This window comes from Camelina sativa, chromosome 9, assembly GCF_030686135.1.
Source record: "Camelina sativa cultivar CO46 ecotype springtype chromosome 9, ASM3068613v1".
Classification (NCBI taxonomy): Eukaryota; Viridiplantae; Streptophyta; class Magnoliopsida; order Brassicales; family Brassicaceae; genus Camelina; species Camelina sativa.
In genome coordinates this window covers 4,911,133-4,928,387 of record NC_141888.1, presented here as the reverse complement: position 1 = coordinate 4,928,387, position 17,255 = coordinate 4,911,133, and the positions used below count along the sequence as shown (strand labels likewise).

The 17,255-nt window shown below is 35.7% G+C and overlaps 3 protein-coding genes and 1 long non-coding RNA gene across 18 annotated transcripts; 1 reads left to right on the top strand and 3 right to left on the bottom strand.

Moving 5' to 3' along the window:
* Window positions 1-140: 140 nt before the first annotated feature.
* On the top strand, window positions 141-4,122 carry LOC104710480 (auxin-responsive protein IAA13). 15 transcript variants are annotated; one of them, XM_087466002.1, is made up of 13 exons: window positions 179-444; window positions 538-762; window positions 861-986; window positions 1,142-1,195; window positions 1,330-1,443; window positions 1,612-1,667; window positions 1,761-1,793; window positions 1,945-2,020; window positions 2,175-2,246; window positions 2,615-2,807; window positions 3,088-3,498; window positions 3,576-3,637; window positions 3,731-4,122. In XM_087466002.1, the coding sequence occupies exons 11-13, from the start codon at window positions 3,125-3,127 to the stop codon at window positions 3,778-3,780; spliced, it is 486 nt and encodes a 161-aa protein (XP_087322128.1). In that variant the 5' UTR covers window positions 179-444; window positions 538-762; window positions 861-986; window positions 1,142-1,195; window positions 1,330-1,443; window positions 1,612-1,667; window positions 1,761-1,793; window positions 1,945-2,020; window positions 2,175-2,246; window positions 2,615-2,807; window positions 3,088-3,124; the 3' UTR covers window positions 3,781-4,122. The 15 variants fall into 15 exon arrangements, with proteins under 15 accessions (XP_087322126.1, XP_010425395.3, XP_087322127.1 ...); XM_087465993.1 differs by having other exon boundaries at window positions 2,605-2,807; XM_087465992.1 differs by having other exon boundaries at window positions 2,605-2,807; window positions 3,085-3,498.
* Window positions 4,123-6,864: 2,742 nt separating this feature from the next.
* Window positions 6,865-7,848, bottom strand: LOC104710479 (light-regulated protein 1, chloroplastic). Its single transcript, XM_010427090.2, has 3 exons — window positions 7,355-7,848; window positions 7,125-7,277; window positions 6,865-7,028 (listed from the first exon to the last, which is right to left on the bottom strand). The coding sequence occupies exons 1-3, from the start codon at window positions 7,552-7,554 to the stop codon at window positions 6,953-6,955; spliced, it is 429 nt and encodes a 142-aa protein (XP_010425392.1). The 5' UTR covers window positions 7,555-7,848; the 3' UTR covers window positions 6,865-6,952.
* Window positions 7,849-7,944: 96 nt separating this feature from the next.
* On the bottom strand, window positions 7,945-8,494 carry LOC104710478 (uncharacterized). Its single transcript, XR_755012.3, has 2 exons — window positions 8,375-8,494; window positions 7,945-8,247 (listed from the first exon to the last, which is right to left on the bottom strand). It is a non-coding gene; the product is annotated as an uncharacterized LOC104710478 (long non-coding RNA).
* A 1,142-nt stretch (window positions 8,495-9,636) lies between these two features.
* LOC104710477 (uncharacterized) lies at window positions 9,637-13,721 on the bottom strand. The gene is made up of 9 exons (XM_010427089.3): window positions 13,214-13,721; window positions 12,896-12,945; window positions 11,465-12,775; window positions 11,159-11,247; window positions 10,767-10,869; window positions 10,547-10,651; window positions 10,255-10,378; window positions 9,994-10,167; window positions 9,637-9,922 (listed from the first exon to the last, which is right to left on the bottom strand). Exons 1-9 carry the CDS (start codon window positions 13,419-13,421, stop codon window positions 9,771-9,773), a joined length of 2,316 nt encoding a protein of 771 aa, XP_010425391.2. The 5' UTR covers window positions 13,422-13,721; the 3' UTR covers window positions 9,637-9,770.
* Window positions 13,722-17,255: the final 3,534 nt, after the last annotated feature.

Below are 17,255 nucleotides of genomic sequence, written 5' to 3'. Positions count from 1 at the left end.
CTTTTGTTTTTTTTTTGTCAACGTTTCTTATTTGTTGTAGTTTACATTATCTATTATTATTAGGGAAATTACCTAGAATATTACATAAAAGTAGGTTTATTACTAGACTAACACGTTGAGATTTTCGACTTACTAGAATAACACATAAAAGTTTGTAAATTATTTCTATAGCTGACTTGTGTGTTTTATTACGTTTGATGCCATTTATAATTAAATTTGATCTAAAAAACTTGAGAAAACTTGAGATTTGATGCTCTTGTTCTTGAGATCTTATGCTCTTAAATTTGGGTGGACAAAAAACATTAGATTGATTCCTTCTAATTTGATTCACTTTCTCTCTCGAGAACAAAGTTTCAGATCTAGTTTTTATTTTTCCTGAGTTATCGGAGAAGATATTATCGGTGAGTTCGAGAATTGGTGAGTTCACCGGAGAAGAAATTATCGGTGAGTTCGATAATCGTAACTAGCGGTAGATTGAAAAGCCCCGCCGGTACAGTTCTGTTGAGAAGATTCTTGACGATTCTGATTTTGTTTAAGGACTTGCTTTTACCAAGCTCTTCTGGGATTGGACCGAAGAAGAAGTTGTTAGAGAGTATCAACATCTCTAGCTTCTCGCCTCTGCATAAATCCATGAGGATAAGTCCGGTGAGGTGGTTGTAAGAGACATCAAGCTTTTTCAGATTCCCGTTCCGGCCAAGATTCGTCCCTGCGTCTGATATGATTCGGGGCATTGTCACAGAGTGTGGGGTTGATTTCGATGAGGTTGGTTCCTCAGAACGTGGATTTATCTTTTTTTTTTTTTTTTGTGGGAACAAAATGCGACCTAGGATTATTGATTTATTAGCTGTTTGTTTTCTTAGGATTCTTCAGCTATGCTTATTGATCATACTAGCTTCTCCGTCTTTGATGTTGACGGCAACCACACCTTGATTGCTGCCGACGATTTAGTGAAATCTGATGTCATCTTAGGAAAAACCAAAATCGAGGTACCTTCCTTGCTTTCTAGCTGAGTTGTGTCGCTAATGCTCACAATTGTCTCTGATGGTTTTGGATTTAAGATAATGTTTGAAAATTTGGGGTTTTGGGGGTTTCTGATTAGTGAGAACTAAGTTCATTTTTGTGTTTGGTTTATGAATTACAGGCTCCCGTTCTCTTCAGAGGAGTTGCACATTCGTTGAACCCTACCAACAGTCTGGTAAGTTGAAGGAATGAAGAAGATACATGTTTGTTCCATTGAGTAGATTTACAATATTAATGTTTCTTATGAATAGCTATGCCTTGATGTGGGAAATAAATTGTGCTAATCTATGCCTCGTACTCTATTACTAGGTTTTCAAAGTTCTTTCAGCCTCTCCCTCAGCTTATTCTGCTAACCCAAGCTCGAAGTTGTCTAGTCCTCCTTAGCTCACTGGGTCTGCAATTTCGCTAGTCTCGGTCATGCAGGTTTGTCTCTCTTCTTCTACCAGATATATGTACCCCTGGATAATTCGATGTTCTTGTGAAGCCTGAACTATCATGTTTTTTGGCTGCTGTTAGCGCTCTTCTTCTGAACAGTATTTTTATTCACTGCCTTGAGCTCTCATTCTCATATTTTGATATTTGTAACTGCAGGCTAGGAACAATGCTAGGGTTGTGATCTCAGGCTCTTTGCAGTTGTTTAGTGATAGGTGAGCAAATGTTCGATGGTATTCCTCCAACTAATTTTATGCCTATGGATGTTTCTGATTCATAGTTTGGTTTGCACGAGACATGTTAATCAGATCTGGTGTCCAGAAAGCAGGGAGTCAGAATCAGTAAGTAGACACATAGTTCGTCAAGTGAAACTTGTAGTTCGAATGATACGTAACTACACAGATTTAAGGATTCTTTTGTCAAAGATACTATGATAGATGTCACAATACGTTTTGAAATAACATTAACTGATCTTATTCAACACTTTTCCAGATACGAAAAATCTGGCAATGAACAGTTTGTGACTGAACTTAGCAAATGGGTCTTCCACGAAAGAGGCCATTTGAAGGTATATACTTGTCTTGCTCTCTCCTTTAAACCTTCAAATCTGCAGATGTTAATTGCTTACACTCCTTTACATAATCAGATGATAGCTTGTTTGTTCAATTAGTCACCTCTGTTACTTTCATTAGTATGTTCTTCACCTATCTTCTTTGTCCCAGGCTGGTAGTCTTGTACACCATAGGGTTGGAGAAACAGATGAGCCAGCGATATACAAGATAAAGGATGACCTGGTATGGCTTTAGATATACAAGATAAGTTGTGTGCTTAATCCTCTCTCTCTTTCTCTCTTTCTCTCTTTCTTCTTCTTCAAAAACTCTCTCTTTCAGATTTCAAGAAACCCTTAAAATCCTCTCTCTGTCTCTTTCTGTTTGTTTGTTTTCTTGTTTCCTTCTCCCTCTCTCTCTCTCTTTCTTTCTTTGTCTGCTTTCCCAGGTTTTTTCTTTTGCTCTCTCTCTGCTCTGCGTTCTTGACTCTCAAAAGACTCTCTCTTTTGTGTTGATTTTGGATTCTTAGGGCTCTTTCTTTTTGTGTTTCTGTTGTTGTTGTTGTTGTTGTTGTTGTCTGTCTCTGATGATTACTGAACTTGAGATGGGGAAAGGTGAGAGTGAGCTTGAGCTTGGTCTTGGGCTGAGTCTCGGCGGTGGAACGGCGGCCAAGATTGCTGGTAAATCAGGTGGTGGCGCGTGGGGAGAGCGTGGTAGGCTTTTGACTGCTAAGGATTTTCCTTCTGTTGGCTCTAAACGTGCTGCTGACTCTGCTTCTCACGCTGGTTCATCTCCTCCTCGTTCAAGGTTCGTTTTTTTTCAACTAAATCAAGTGTTTGATGTGAAATTGTTATTCTTCTCGGAACAGAGTTTGTTTAGGAGTTTCTTAAAGACTCTTTAGTGTGTTTAGGTGTTGTTAAAGAGCTCTAGCTCAATCATTCAGAAAGATTTAGTGTATTCTTGATGTAGGAACAAGGGCTCTGTTTTTGGAATTAGGAATCTTGATTAGCTGAATCTGTTCTTGGTTGTTCTTGAATTTGGATATAGGAACAAGTCCTGACTGATATGTTTGCTTTGTTTGTAGCAGTCAAGTTGTGGGATGGCCTCCTATTGGGTCACATAGGATGAACAGTTTGGTTAATAACCAAGCTACAAAGTCGGCAAGAGAAGAAGAAGAAGCTGGTAAGAAGAAAGTGAATGATGATCATCAGCCTAAAGATGTGACAAAGAAAGTGAATGGGAAAGTGCAACTTGGGTTTATTAAGGTGAACATGGATGGAGTTGCTATTGGAAGAAAAGTTGATTTGAATGCTCATTCTTCTTACGAGAATTTGGCCCAAACACTAGAAGATATGTTCTTTCGCACTAATCCGGGCACTATCGGGTTAACTGGTCAGTTCACTAAACCGTTGAGGCTTTTGGATGGATCGTCTGAGTTTGTACTTACTTATGAAGATAAGGAAGGAGACTGGATGCTTGTTGGCGATGTTCCTTGGAGGTAGTAGAATGTTTTATTATCTCTTCTATCTGATAAATGTGTTTCAATGATCTAAAATGTTTTCGTCATCTTTTTAGAATGTTCATCACCTCGGTGAAAAGGCTTAGAGTGATGAAAACCTCTGAAGCTAATGGACTCGGTATGTAAACTATCTTGTCTTGATGTCTCTTATTGTTTGTTGAAAAGATGGGATGAAAAGGTTGGATTGACTGAAACATGTTAATATATGCAGCTGCAAGACATCAAGAACCGAAAGAGAGACAACGAAACCAGCAGGCTTAGAGCTCTTTTTCGACAATACGCTGTTATAGGTTTTATATTTTGGGTTTTTTTTGCAAGTCTAGTAGTATACTTATGAAGCAAGACATAAGGGAGAAGAAGCATAAGCTAGATTGATCTTTATATCCAGTTTGTGTATTTATCTTGGTTCTTCTAATGGTTTTTTTCCTTTTCTGTGGTTGTCTTTAGGTTTCTTTTTTTTGGGCTGTCTTTTTTTTTTTTAATTTGCGGTTGCGATTTCACCATATACTATGGATTGAAGAGAATGCTCTTTATTTCTTTTTACTACACTGTAAATATTTGAAGCGCTTATCTAATAGTATCGTCTTAAGGGTTTTTTGTTTATGAGTTTGCTCTTGTTTTTGATCCGAGAAACTATGTCATTTGTGGATACTTTATCCTCCTCAAATATTACAATCATGAGCATTTAGATCAAATATGTTTTCAGAAACAAATAACAAAGTTATGGTGTAAATAATATTGTGTTTACAACTCAAAAACGTTCCTTACCTCCTAAAGTAATGGATTACACTAATCTGTTAACGAACGTTGTCACTTACATGCCTTTGGTGGTGAAATTCTTGGTGTTCTTGATCTTTAATGCTCTTCCTCAAACGGTGGAGATGCAGAACTGCAGATTTTTTTTCCTATGTTTGTGCTTTGTGAGATGCTCAAGTAGTTGAGCTGGCGGGCTAACTTGCGAGTAAAGAAAGTGTGTACGCATATTAATGGTCTGACCGTCTGACCCATAAAACACTTTGACCATAATACTTAGAATAGTTTTTTAAATATTATGACAGAGACGAAGGACAGAGATTTGTTTGGTTGTAATTAATGGAATTTTAGGGTGAATGTGAGGTCATATGTATAACAAGATCACTTAGGTAGAAAATTTCAGTATAACTTGAACTATTTGGTGCAACTGTAGTAGAATTATTAAAAAAAATTTCAATATGGATCATGTGAAAACGAATAGAAAATAGATTTTGGCGGTGGAATATTCATTTAAAATCATCACACTGTGGTAAAATGAACCAAAGACAACATGATATTAGAAAAAAGTTATTTGGTATACACATAATTATACATAGTTATCCAGTTGTACTCTCATATCCATAGTTGAACTTTTGCATTTTTTCGTATTTCCAGTTGGACTATAATATAAATTATTAATTAGCAGTTGGCCACAAGATTTATCAATATTAATTAGCATATATAATGTTTTCATAACACAATGTTCATAAAAACTTGGGTTTCACCTCTTTTGCTTCATTTGAGGTGATCACTTACTAAGTCTTCCTTATACTATAAAGAGTGTTTTATGTGAAAACGATAGTATATAATAGAAAGTGATAAATTCTTGTTTTGTTGATTAAACATGGTTCTTTAATAGTTCAATATGTTTTAGAAATTCTTATAAACCTTAATTATCATTTTTATATTTTAAATATAAATGCAAATCTAAATATATATTTAGTTGTACCTAGTTGAACTGAGTATTATATATTTATGTTATCTAAATATTACCCTCTATAGTTAAAATGTAATTTTGTATGGTTATTGTTCATTACCTCTCGAAAATATGATAAATAAACAATTACGAATTACATAGGTTGTTCTAGTAACATCTCTTACTTTTTCTAGTAACATCTCTTACTTGTTCCATTTCCGGTGAACAACAACGACAATTTTAGCTAGGGTTATAGAAGAAGATATGTTGAAGATGACTACAAAATTACAATAATATCGTTCATTAAAACGGATTTATGGACCTACACTAAGCAAAAGAACGTTATGTACGTACTCTAATCTCAAGAACATTATGTACGTATGCGTTCATATGTACGTACACGTTTATATGTACGTACACGTTCGATTTTAGGTTTAATGAACCCAAAATTACCAGAATATCCTCGTCTTCTACCTCTAACATACGACTGAAAACCCTAATTTTCCCTGCCTCACTTTATTTTTCTACGACTTATATCTATTTTTTTTGTTTCACTTGTGGGTTTTTTACTCAACTATTATAGATTTTCATCTCAACATCTGATTTCTAAATTAAAAACCTATAAAAAGTGAGTTATATAGATTTTCGAACAAATATCTAGCTCTTCCATGGATGAACCCAGAGGAAAGATTAACGAAACATAGTAGGAAAAAGACGTCTGCTACAAACATTATTACATGAACACCATAGATCGGAAGAACAACAAACGTGTTTAGATCTACCTCCAATAAGTCTATCGCAACGCTAGACTGTCTTTGACAGCTCAAACAAATTCGTGTTATTCTGGTAAGACCTTACAGCTGTCAAAAATGCTTACTAAATCTACCACGGACAAGAAACCTACCATCACACTCCGAAAACTATTTCAAAAAAACAAACAAGTATACCAAAAATATTTGTAAGGAGAGAAGGCTGTCGCAACAGGCCATTAGTCTACCATAAATATCTTCCCACCCTTTTACGTTTGCCGCTACACGCGCTAAAAACAAAAGTCTATCATCAAAAGGAAATTCCTCTACCAACTTAATCTACCGAATCGATTTCATGTACGTCCACCGATAAGTGTACCAACACTACAACTAAGTGTACCATCTATAGTGACCGATAAGTGTACCAAGACTACAACTAAGTGTACCAAAAATATCTGACGTACACCTTTAATCAGTCCACGTGTATAAATCTACCATCAAAGGATCGGTAGACTTAGTCCCAACTTCCAATGTTTTTTTTTTTTTCTAATGGCATTAGCCGTAATTACGTTTTTTCTCAACACTAGTTTCAGAGGTAGTATAGGTACAAGGTGTTAGTCTAGTCATTACAAACAATTGTATGTTACTTTTGTAATAAGGAAACTTTTATGCAATATTCTAGTAACTCACCCTTATTATTATTATTATGTTTACTAATTTTCATTAATATTATTACTAATTTGACGTTATTTTCAAGGTAACTAAAGAGCTGAGCTTTGATCTAGCCCCTTTTATCAAGTATTCAAACGTTTACTGTTTGATGTAAGTTTGGGAACTCTGGTCCCTGATTCATAAGTTCAATCTTGATTTAGCTAGTAAGAAGCTAGATTTCATAAATTAAGGGGGTGGTTATTAGAGACTTTGTAAAGATACAAACACATTGTATTCACAACATCACATAAAAATATTGTTTCTTCTAATTGGCATCTTTTTGATAGTCAGGTTCACAGAATTCTCCACCAAGATCATCGCAGGCCTCTTCGCGGAAAACGCTAAGTAGTCACAAGAAACACACAAAATCAGAGATTTTAAAATTGAAACAGAGGTTAAGAAAATGAAAAGGGTTTTTTTAAAAAGTGAAGTTTTACGTTTTGGTGTTGTTATACTCTTCGTATTCTCTGTCAACAGGCTCTGAAACCACGGGGCGTGAGACGGGCTTTGATTCGAGCTTGACTTCAGGGTAAATGTCAGCAGAACAAGCGTATCCGCTGATTACTTCGCATGCTTCAGCTGGGAAAACACTAAGTACAATAATAAAGATGTTAACGAGTCAGTAGTAGAGTTGAGAAGAGGGGGAAGTAGTGATCTAAGGACTTACGAAAGGATGGAGGAGTTGTAGTCGATGGTGTTAGGATCAGATGTTGAAGGAGATGATGATGATGCGTTGTTTGATCTGAGAGATGAGAGTCTTGAAGCTTTAGTTGCGTGAGGAAGAAGAAGACTGAACTTTGGAGAAGAAACTGAAGAAGAAGGAAGAGGAAGTAGAATGGTTGGTTTGATGTAAAGAGCTCCCTGCATTTTCTTTCTTTGTGTAAGAAAGATTGGTTTAGTGATTTTAGATATTTTGGTTCTGTTTTGGAACAGTATATGCTTTATTTATAGCCAAAACAGAGAAGAATTATTTTTCTTTCACTTAGGTCGTAAGATTTTAGTTTTATTGACTCAATAATTGATAATCCAACGGCCTCAAATCACTCACTGGTCCGACAAAGAAGATAAAAAAATGTTTGAAACAAAAGGAAGAGATATTTATGAAAGGATAAGGTTGAGGCTTTGTATGTAACATGTGAGAATGAAAATCACTGGATAGGTATCCACCACACCACTACCCTTGGAAGAAATTTTATCCAATCTTTTTTGGAATTTTGTGTGTGTGTGTGTGTGTGTGTATTTTTCTCAAGTACTCTGAGTCAGCAAGAATCATATGATTTGAGATTAAGCAATATAGTAATGTTTTGGAGAGTCTGAAATGAAATAAGCATGATACATTCTTATTCGATTATTATAAGGTTTTAGTTCTGGGGTGGACAAGAGAGTAAGCATTGTATCGTTTAGCGTCCGGAATTAATATTAGTACCCAACATTGAATCGTTTCTTTTCCCTTCTCATGGCAGCACTAACAATCCAAGTTGTTATGTCTTTCTTGTCTACAGTCTGGTTGACCTTGATTGAGACTTAGTTTCTCTATCTCTCCAACATCCATCCTCCCACCTACACAATTATTTGAAACACAATCACAACTTTGACGATGAGAAAAAAAAAAAAAAAAAAAAAAAATCGATTTTGATGTGCATATCTGATTTATAAAATAAGTTTTTTTTTTAAAAACTATACGTACACTCATGTAAAGGGAAGAGGGCGAACATGACTATGCAGATTACAACTATCTGTGATGATTCATGGTTTGGATGTCTCAAAGGGATGATTCTTATTGATTTACTGAGTTGTTGTAATTTCTAAATAGAAGACTTAATATCTATATATATTACTTTGTAGATAGATTTGTCTAGATATCTTATCTAATAAATACTGGAAATGCTGCCACATGTCTCTTATAAACATGACACAATTTATCTTCTTCAATCGCTGACTCTCTCTATCCATCGTCATCATCAGCCATCCCCAAATCATAATCTTATAAAAACCTATACGTGCACTCATGTAAAGCAAAGAGGGAGAACATGACTATGCAGAATACAACTATTTGTGATGATTTCATGGTTTGGATGTCTGAGGTCTAAAAGGATGCTTCTTGTTGTTTTACTGAGTTGTTGTAATTTGTAAATATAAGACTTAATATATATATATATATATATATATATAATATTAAAAGTGTAAATATGGAAAATATTTAAGTTGTCATATAGTCAACCAAATTTTCATACTTTAAATATTTCATAAAAGTATCAATTTCTATTTTTTGCTGTTTTCAATTTCTATTGGTAGATATAGAGAGTTGTGTCGATATCTTATAAACATGATACAATTTCTCTTTATCTAATTTTATCCTTTTAGATTCTCTTCCTTCTAACCAAAAACCAGTCCCACTCCAAATTAAAAATTTGCTTTATTAAATAAAAAACAACCTCAATATAAAACCCAAAAAAAAAGAGCTTTTTTATGAGAATATCTGAGAAGTCACCTTTGGTCACTTTTCAAATTTACATGTATCTTTTATCTTTAAACACTATATAACTTAATTAAACACCAAGATTAAACAACTTTTTAAATCATATTGTCCTTTTATCGTTATTCTCTATTTTTTTACTTTATTTTAAGAGTTATTCTTATGAGAATTTCCAATGATTCATAAGTTAAATCGAGGCTTAAACTGGAGATGTTTGTGATGAAAATAGTCATGAAATAGTAGTATGGATTGTGATGTATTTGTTTGTTCAGGTTTTTTTTGGTACAACTCAAAAAATTAATATTTATTTCTTATTCTGAAATTTCCTACATCAGATTCTCATTACTTCTCTACGTTGATGTCAACTAATTCTGAGATATATAAAACCTCTACATGATGAAGTTTGATGAAAGGATTTTACACTTAGCCAAGGAGATCAAACTCACATCCATATAAACAGTGCACAGTGAAAAAAGAAACAAATCCAAAGTTCAAATTTAACTTACTCACCACATCCACATCGTCTGTTTTTTTCTTTATTCAGTATTTCTTCTTAGATGAAAAGATTATTATACATACACAAATCCATAGCATTTTTAAAGTCTACTCAGTAACGGCGTACACTTGTTGTCGACAAAAGTACCCGGCTCTGTTTCTTCCCTCTCTTTCCGGGTTCTTTGATTGTTGCGGCTGGTGCGCTTGGTGCTGTTGTTCTTGATGTTACACTAGCGAACGATGTCATGTTTGTGTTTCTTGCACCTGAAAACATGTTTAGGGGTCATCAGACAATGCTAAAAGAATCTGCAGAGCTAGAATCAGTGGTTGGTTACCTGTGGTTGCATTAGCAACTTCACTACTGCTGCTGCTTTGAACGTTTGTTGGATCGTTATTCAAGTTGGGGGAGTCATGGCCTGCTGCAAAACCGTGCCTTGTCACATGTGAAAAGGAATTTCGCTCTCCGATGTTTGGAGGGCTAGATGATATTGGGGCAGAGTTCCCAAGGGCTAAAAACAGACACAACACAAAAGCTTTCTAATTAGATCACTTAACCTCAAATCCAATTAGCAGACGAGAGATTTCCTATTATTTACCTTCAAAGTCATCCAAGGAATATGGAGGAAAGTCATTATGAGACGACTGCCCAAAACTGGCCATCAATGGTACAACAAGCTCTGCAGCTGCAGCTACTTCAGCTTTAATTTTATCTTTTTGCTCCTGAAAATGGACATTAAATGAGTTGTTAGCCTTGATTTCTCCTTTTAACCATGGAATTTTGGAGAAAGTAAGACAAAAGTGAACAAACAAAGCCCATGAGGTTGGAATCTGAAAGATTTTAGACAAAGAGACCACGAGTTGTTTTTCATGGTTAAGAAAGAGGAATACCTTCCTAGCACGGTCTTTCCTCTGCTTCTCACGCTTCTTGATTTCATCTATAAATGGAGCAAAGGCATCATGAGGCAAGGAATTCCTCATATCAATCTCACATATCTGAAAAATTACCAAACCGAGGATAACCTCATGAGAAAAACGTCAAGACATAGCAACATTTGCTGCAGGTAGAACCAAATGAATAAATGATGGGAGCAACCAATGGAAAATAAACCTGAAATGTAGTTGTTAAAGAAAAATGGCTCAAGAAGCGGTAACGTCTCCTTAAGGCTTCCGACTGGGTAACAGTCTCCATTTCCAGTATCTTTCCACTCACTCTGTCATTTCAAAAATTGGAATCAGAACACAACTGGAATAACAAACTACAGAGAATAACTTTTTCGCTGAACAATTTTTATTGATTTTCATACTAAATAAACAATTCAATCTTTCTATATATCACCAATGCCTGATTTCATAAACTAAGGAGCCATACATCATACACTTTTGAATCAGTATCACAAATCCATGCAGAAATGATTAGGTAACGAAGACGCTTCCATTGCAACCTATTCCATAGTCTTTGGCATACGAGAATTGTAGTGCATAAATGACATGGACTCTTACCTTGGTGGAAGAAAGTCATAGCTGCCATAGTGATGAAGAAGGCACTTCACATTCAAAGTGTGAAGGATAATGTGCTGACCATCAACAGACTGTATAGGTACACAACCAGAGCACAAAGGTAAGACATCTTGAGCATCTTACATATACACCACCACAATTACTTTTGATAACAACAAAACACCTTAATTATTAATAACATTTATTTTCATATAAAAGAATCGGACTCTAGTATATTAAACGACCATCCCATAGCAATGGAACAATCATCATGCAGCTCATTAGTACTTTATGCAAACACAACATTACCTGATAAAAGTTGTATGCATCGTTGTCCTTCAGGTCTTTGGTGTCATTTTGGTGCGACATGAAACCTTTACTTCCATTAAATGAGGACGATGACGGTGCGTCTTGGTCTTCTAGAGGATGACCACTATCACAACTCTTTTCCAAACTAAATTGAGATTCCCCATCTGACTTATCTACTGAAGAATCTTCAATTGATTTCTCTTGATTGTTGGAACCGCTAGCTGTTGCTCCATGCGCCCAGCTTGGTGCTTGATAACCAACTCGAGAAACATCAGGAGGTGAAGATGATTGTGTCCGATTTCTAGCTGGTGTGTTCAATTTGCTGTAATAAGAGAGCCTATGCTCATTCCAGTACATTCTTCTCTGCTCCAAACGATCCAAAGCAGCATTTACATATAGGTGCTTCTCCAAGTCTTCAACAAGTCCAGGATCTGCCCTTGCAATCCAAGAATCTAACTCTGAAACTGCTTGTTTGACAGAAAGATCAACATCTTGGGTGAAAGTGAACTTTGAAAACGGATCATATATCTCATTATCACCACTAGTAACAGTCGACTCATACTCAACTTTTCGGGTGGGAGCAAAAGAATCTTTCTTGCGGGTCAAAAGTACAAACTCGACGGGATCTCCTACAGAATACTGCTTGACGTTTTCAATATAAACAGTGTATAACTCTCTTGGAGAAATCATCACGAAGCACAATGGACACCTCTTGAAGCAATCTGCCTTGTGGTTATCCATACCCGTCAACAGATACTGTAGAATACATGGGAAACAGAAGATATGCCCACAGGAAGTTATCTGCGGACATAGAGGATACTCCAAGCAAATCGGACACTGCACAGTGGACGGAGTAGAATACCTTACACAAATAATATTATCCCACTGCAGTGTTTTGTCAGGATCCATAGAATCAGGAGAATGATCTCCAGTATCCAAGACAACAAACTTGTAATTGGCCTTAAGAAACAAATCCTTGTTATAAGGCCTTCCCTTGTACTGTTGCTTTCTTTGAGGCGGAGGAGGACCTCTAGATTGTGGCGGCGAAATCGGATCATACTGAAAGTTCAGTAAATGGTTCCCACTTATCATATTAGCTCTTCTACCAGTTGGATTATGATGCGTAACACCGCCTCTAGGAGAATTATAATGTCCGGTGTTATGCTGCAATTGAGAAGAAGAAGAACCAGCAGCTCCTCCTCCAGTACCTCTTCCTCTAGACCTATTCCTTCGACCATCATATCGAAAATGGTCACGTTTATCAGCATTAGGTGGGGAAAAACTCTCCTTCACTGCTCCAATTTGCGTCATCTGCAGAGCATAGAAACAACAACGAACCGACCATTCAACAAAAAATGAAAAGCAAACTAGATTTGTTTCTTAAAAGACTTTAAAGACTCATCATTTACTGAGAAAGCAACTAAAGTTTACCTCTTTGGAAGATCCACGGCTATGTCCCTCCTCAGCTGCAGCAATCGGTTCTACAGTTCAAAATTCAAAATTGAGACAAGAAGTGAGAAACCCTAAAAGAAACATTTTTAAAAAGCTGAATTTTTATAACAAACATTTTTAAAAAGCTGAAATTTTTCAAAGAAACCCTAAAAACCCAAATCAAAACTCAACCAAATAAGCTGCCTTTCAATGTAAAAAAAAAAGCCCTAAAAACTAAACCAAATTGACGAGTTCAATGTACAAAAAAAAACCCTAAAATTTAGGGGTAAGTTGAGTTTATCAATCAATCTTCCTTACCTCGAGAGCCACCGGAGAAATCAGAAGTGGGTTCAGAATGTTCGACGAATCGAGTTCCGGTGGAAGAGATCCGGGAAGGAGGAGAGGTGGGAAGAGGAGAGAGAGAAGAAGAGTTGTCGCCATGCTCAAAGCTAGGGTTTAGAGAGGAATCTGTATTAGAAGAAGACGAATTGTGACCTTGATTATGCGGTGAAGGCAAGATGGACATGAAAATTTTAGGGATGAGAGATAAAACTTCGCCGGCTCAGAGCCACCGCTTCTTCTGCGTACAGAGAGATATTTTTTTTTTTAACCCAAGGCCAAGAAACTCGTCGTCGTCTGTTTGATTTTTTTTTTTTATGATCGCTCCGTGTAGTACCCGACCCGGATCCGTTAACCCGTAATATGATTCCTTTTGTTCGCGGGTGGATATACCGAATCTTTTTAAAGACAGCAGGTTAAACTTTAAACTATGTAATAAGTAATAACCATCGTTTGTACTTTTTGGTGTTCGGTTCTTTTGTCATGTACTCCAGTTTAATAAAGTCTAACAAATGGTTAAAAGTTTAATTCACGCGATGCTTAAAAGTTTTACTGGTTAAACTTAAACTAATGGTAGATCACAGTTGCAGCTTGCATCACCCGAAATACCGACCGACCACAGCTGATTCATTTATTTAACGATGAGATTTTGACTCAAACTGAGAATTTTGGTTAACCGTTACGGTTCTCTCGGTTTAACCGATCAAAACTTGTTTGATTTGGATTTGTTTGCTTTCGGTTCGGGGAATTGTTTAGATCGGGTTTTACCAATACCTAATTTAACCGAATCAAATTAATCAAAAATACCCAAATGTAACTAAAAATAACCGATTAGGACTTTTTTGTTTTGACCCGAGAACCTTACCACTTCCTTTTCAGACTACCGTTGTTTTGTTAATGGATCTTGGAAAGCTGGTGATTCGTTTGCCAGTGCATGATGGTTCTGTACCCAGTTTCAGGATCCGACGCCAAGCATGGGAGCTATCAATTTCCGGTGGAGCCTTTCCCCATTACATGCCGAAGTCGAATCTTTCATTTGGGCTATGCGGTGTATTATCGTGCATGACTACTGGGACGTGGCTTTCTACTCAGACTGTTCAGACTTGGTGAAGATGGTGTCTTCGCCACATGACTGATCAGCGTTCTCGACATACCTCGACGATATCAAGATGGACAAGGATAAATTTTCTTCTTTTTCTTTTATCTTTTATTCCTAGAAATGCAAATGTAAAAGCGGATTGTTTGGCACGCCATGCGCGCACATCTCCGCATAATGTTTTGTATGTAAACAATTTACCTCCCATTGGCTTGTTTGAACTAATCTTTTGTTGAACAAAAAAAAAAGTTTCGATACATTTTTCTGTTTTTTTCTTATACCAAAAAAAAAAACCCACAATCTTCAATATTTTGTCTTGGACCTCTAGATCTTTAAGCATTGACGCTTCACGTTGCAAGCCATATCTTAGCTCCGGGCAGTCAGGTATTTGACGGGTTGTCGAAGCTCTGCCACAAAACATTTCTAAAGGAATCTCTGAGTACAAAATTCCCATTTTTGAGAAGAATTGCATAAACTTGGCTATTTCTTCTTCTGGTTCCATTATAAGGAAGGCCGGTGGACCAAAATGATCATGTCCGTGTAATTATCACACAAAACTAAATTATGGTTTGATATCTTCATAACAAACAGAAAATTTATACTATCTTCAAAACGAGATACTTTTATAGGCGACCAAACTTATACGGTAATTTTTGTACAACATCTTATTGATAGACACGTTTTCACCCAGGGTATCAATCCCCTATGCATTTGTAGTACAAAGGGTTATCAATCCAAATGGTTCTGTATTGCTAGCAGGAAGGATATGATCAGTACAATACAAGTCAAGCCAAGCAATTAGGGTTTTAGTTTTAACAATCCTAAAATAAACAAAATAAAAGAATATAAACAAGTAAACCACACGACCTAAGCACTCGATGCAAGCAATCGAGTACAGGATCGAGTGGGGTGATCGAGTATGCAAGTGAGATATGAACAGCTCGAGGTATTACTCGATGCAGGTTATCGTGTACCTGATCGGGTAGGTAGTCGAGTAAGTAAAGAAAATGTAAACAAATAAAATACGAAAGTTCCTAAGGATGGGGGTAATCGAATCCTAAGTGTTCTAGACCAGTACGGATGCCTTACATGCCTCAAGCAATTATTTTCTAGACAATGAACCTCTAAGACCTTGTCACCACACTTTCGCACTAGCAACAATCAACCTTGAACACACTACCACACTGTCGCACTAGCAATATGAACAAGCAGACATTAAGAACGATTCATTATTGTCAGTAGACTTAAACTCATCTAATTTCTTACTCAGAGTTAAGTAAACATCTAGCATTGGCTAAATCAAGCATTTTATCTACTCCTTTCGGCCTGTAGCATTTGTAAACGCCCTAGATCTAATCTCAACCTTTCGGTCTGTTGACAGCATTAAGAACACCAATCTAGAAGGAAATCTATCAATCATTTACAATCAACTAAAGCATCCTAACCGATCAAGAACACAAAATCATCTATCCCATTCCTAGAAACTTTACTACACTACTCGGACATAGAAACGAATAACAAAGCAATCAAAATGAATAAAAATGACATTGTATTAAAAGATAGAGTAGAGTAGAAAGAGTAAGGGATAAAAATCTAAGAAAACTACAAAATAAAAATGCAAAACAAGAAGAAAAATGTTGAGTCGCTCAGTTATCTCACAGAAGCTCTCGCTCTCTGGTTTGAGGGTCTGCGGCGTGCTCGTTTGCGAGCTAGGGGAAGAGGGGGTTTATATATGGAAACCCATTTGACCTAGCTTCCCAGACTTACCCGATGGTCTACTCGATGGGGTACATGAGGGTGAAGTCGGGTTACTCCTCGGGTGGATCTTCGGGTTGCTCTTCATGCTCTTGGATCTTCCTCGATCGTGTTGGGGTTCAGACTTGTTCTTGTAGCTCGATGGCTTCTTCGGGTACATGCTCGAGTTGTCCTTATTTTTCCCTATTTTTGGCTCTTTAGCACCTGTTTTCATCCAAAATATGCAAATGCAGAAATGCAACACCCTAAATGCTCTAAAAGTGAATTCCTACAGTTAATGGCCTAAAAATGCTAAATTAGAGGTATGAACAATGCAAAATATAGACAAAAAAGTATGCTAAAAACATGTAAATTAGAGAGTTATCACTTATATAATAAAGTAAGGTTTCCACAAAATCTAATATATGAGAAGCTGATATTTATTTTAGTTTCATAATCTTTTGACATGTGCCATTTTATTTAATTTTAATATATAAATTCTATTAGTTTAATTAAGATTAATTAAAAATTCACTAAGGATCTATTTTGGAAACACATAAAACAGTTATACAGCACTAAATATTAATCCAATTTTATATTTCCTAATCTTTTATTTTTATCAATAGAGTATTATATAATATATTATATGTTTGAAAGTAAGATGAATAACCACGTGAAACTTGTATTTAAATTTTATATGAAAATTAATGAACTAATAAAATGCTAACATCGCAGTAAAAAATATAGTATGACATCTAAGAGTCTATTTTATTTGTTATAAAAACACATAAGTAAAAATATTTTACTTACGTTTTGTTTATATTTTATATATGTTTTCTAATATTTTACATATGTTTTGCTTATTTTTTATTTTTTTATTTACTTTTTCATATTATAAATATATGTATGATGTTACGTAAATACAAAATCTTATCAGAGAAATTAGTTGGAAAACATATAATTATATGTAATATGTGTTCAGTTCTATGGTGTTAGAAACCGTTTGAGGATTTTCTCGAGAAATATGGTATTACTAAATATGTAAATATTAATGGATATTTTTATGAATTTTTAGTAACATGGAATTTGGTCTCTTCGTCCATTCTTTTGGAGAAAAAATTGTTTCTCATAACAAGATGAACAAAATTTTATTATGAATAATAACTTTTTTGTTCAACATTTCAAAAAACC

Bases quoted from the DNA above. Each gene is read 5' to 3' on its own strand.
- LOC104710480 (XM_087465992.1), top strand. The intron at 1,794-1,944 runs GTAAGTAGACAC...ACACTTTTCCAG, and splicing joins AAAGCAGGGAGTCAGAATCA to ATACGAAAAATCTGGCAATG. The intron at 3,499-3,575 runs GTAGTAGAATGT...TCATCTTTTTAG, and splicing joins GTTGGCGATGTTCCTTGGAG to AATGTTCATCACCTCGGTGA.
- LOC104710479 (XM_010427090.2), bottom strand. From the start codon at position 7,554: ATGCAGGGAGCTCTTTACATCAAACCAACCATTCTACTTCCTCTTCCT. The intron at 7,278-7,354 runs GTAAGTCCTTAG...TATTGTACTTAG, and splicing joins TACAACTCCTCCATCCTTTC to TGTTTTCCCAGCTGAAGCAT. The intron at 7,029-7,124 runs GTAAAACTTCAC...GTGACTACTTAG, and splicing joins GAGTATAACAACACCAAAAC to CGTTTTCCGCGAAGAGGCCT.
- LOC104710477 (XM_010427089.3), bottom strand. From the start codon at position 13,421: ATGTCCATCTTGCCTTCACCGCATAATCAAGGTCACAATTCGTCTTCT. The intron at 10,652-10,766 runs GTTTATTTTCCA...GTAATTTTTCAG, and splicing joins CTTTAACAACTACATTTCAG to ATATGTGAGATTGATATGAG. The intron at 10,168-10,254 runs GTAAATAATAGG...GTCTGTTTTTAG, and splicing joins TTCCTTGGATGACTTTGAAG to CCCTTGGGAACTCTGCCCCA.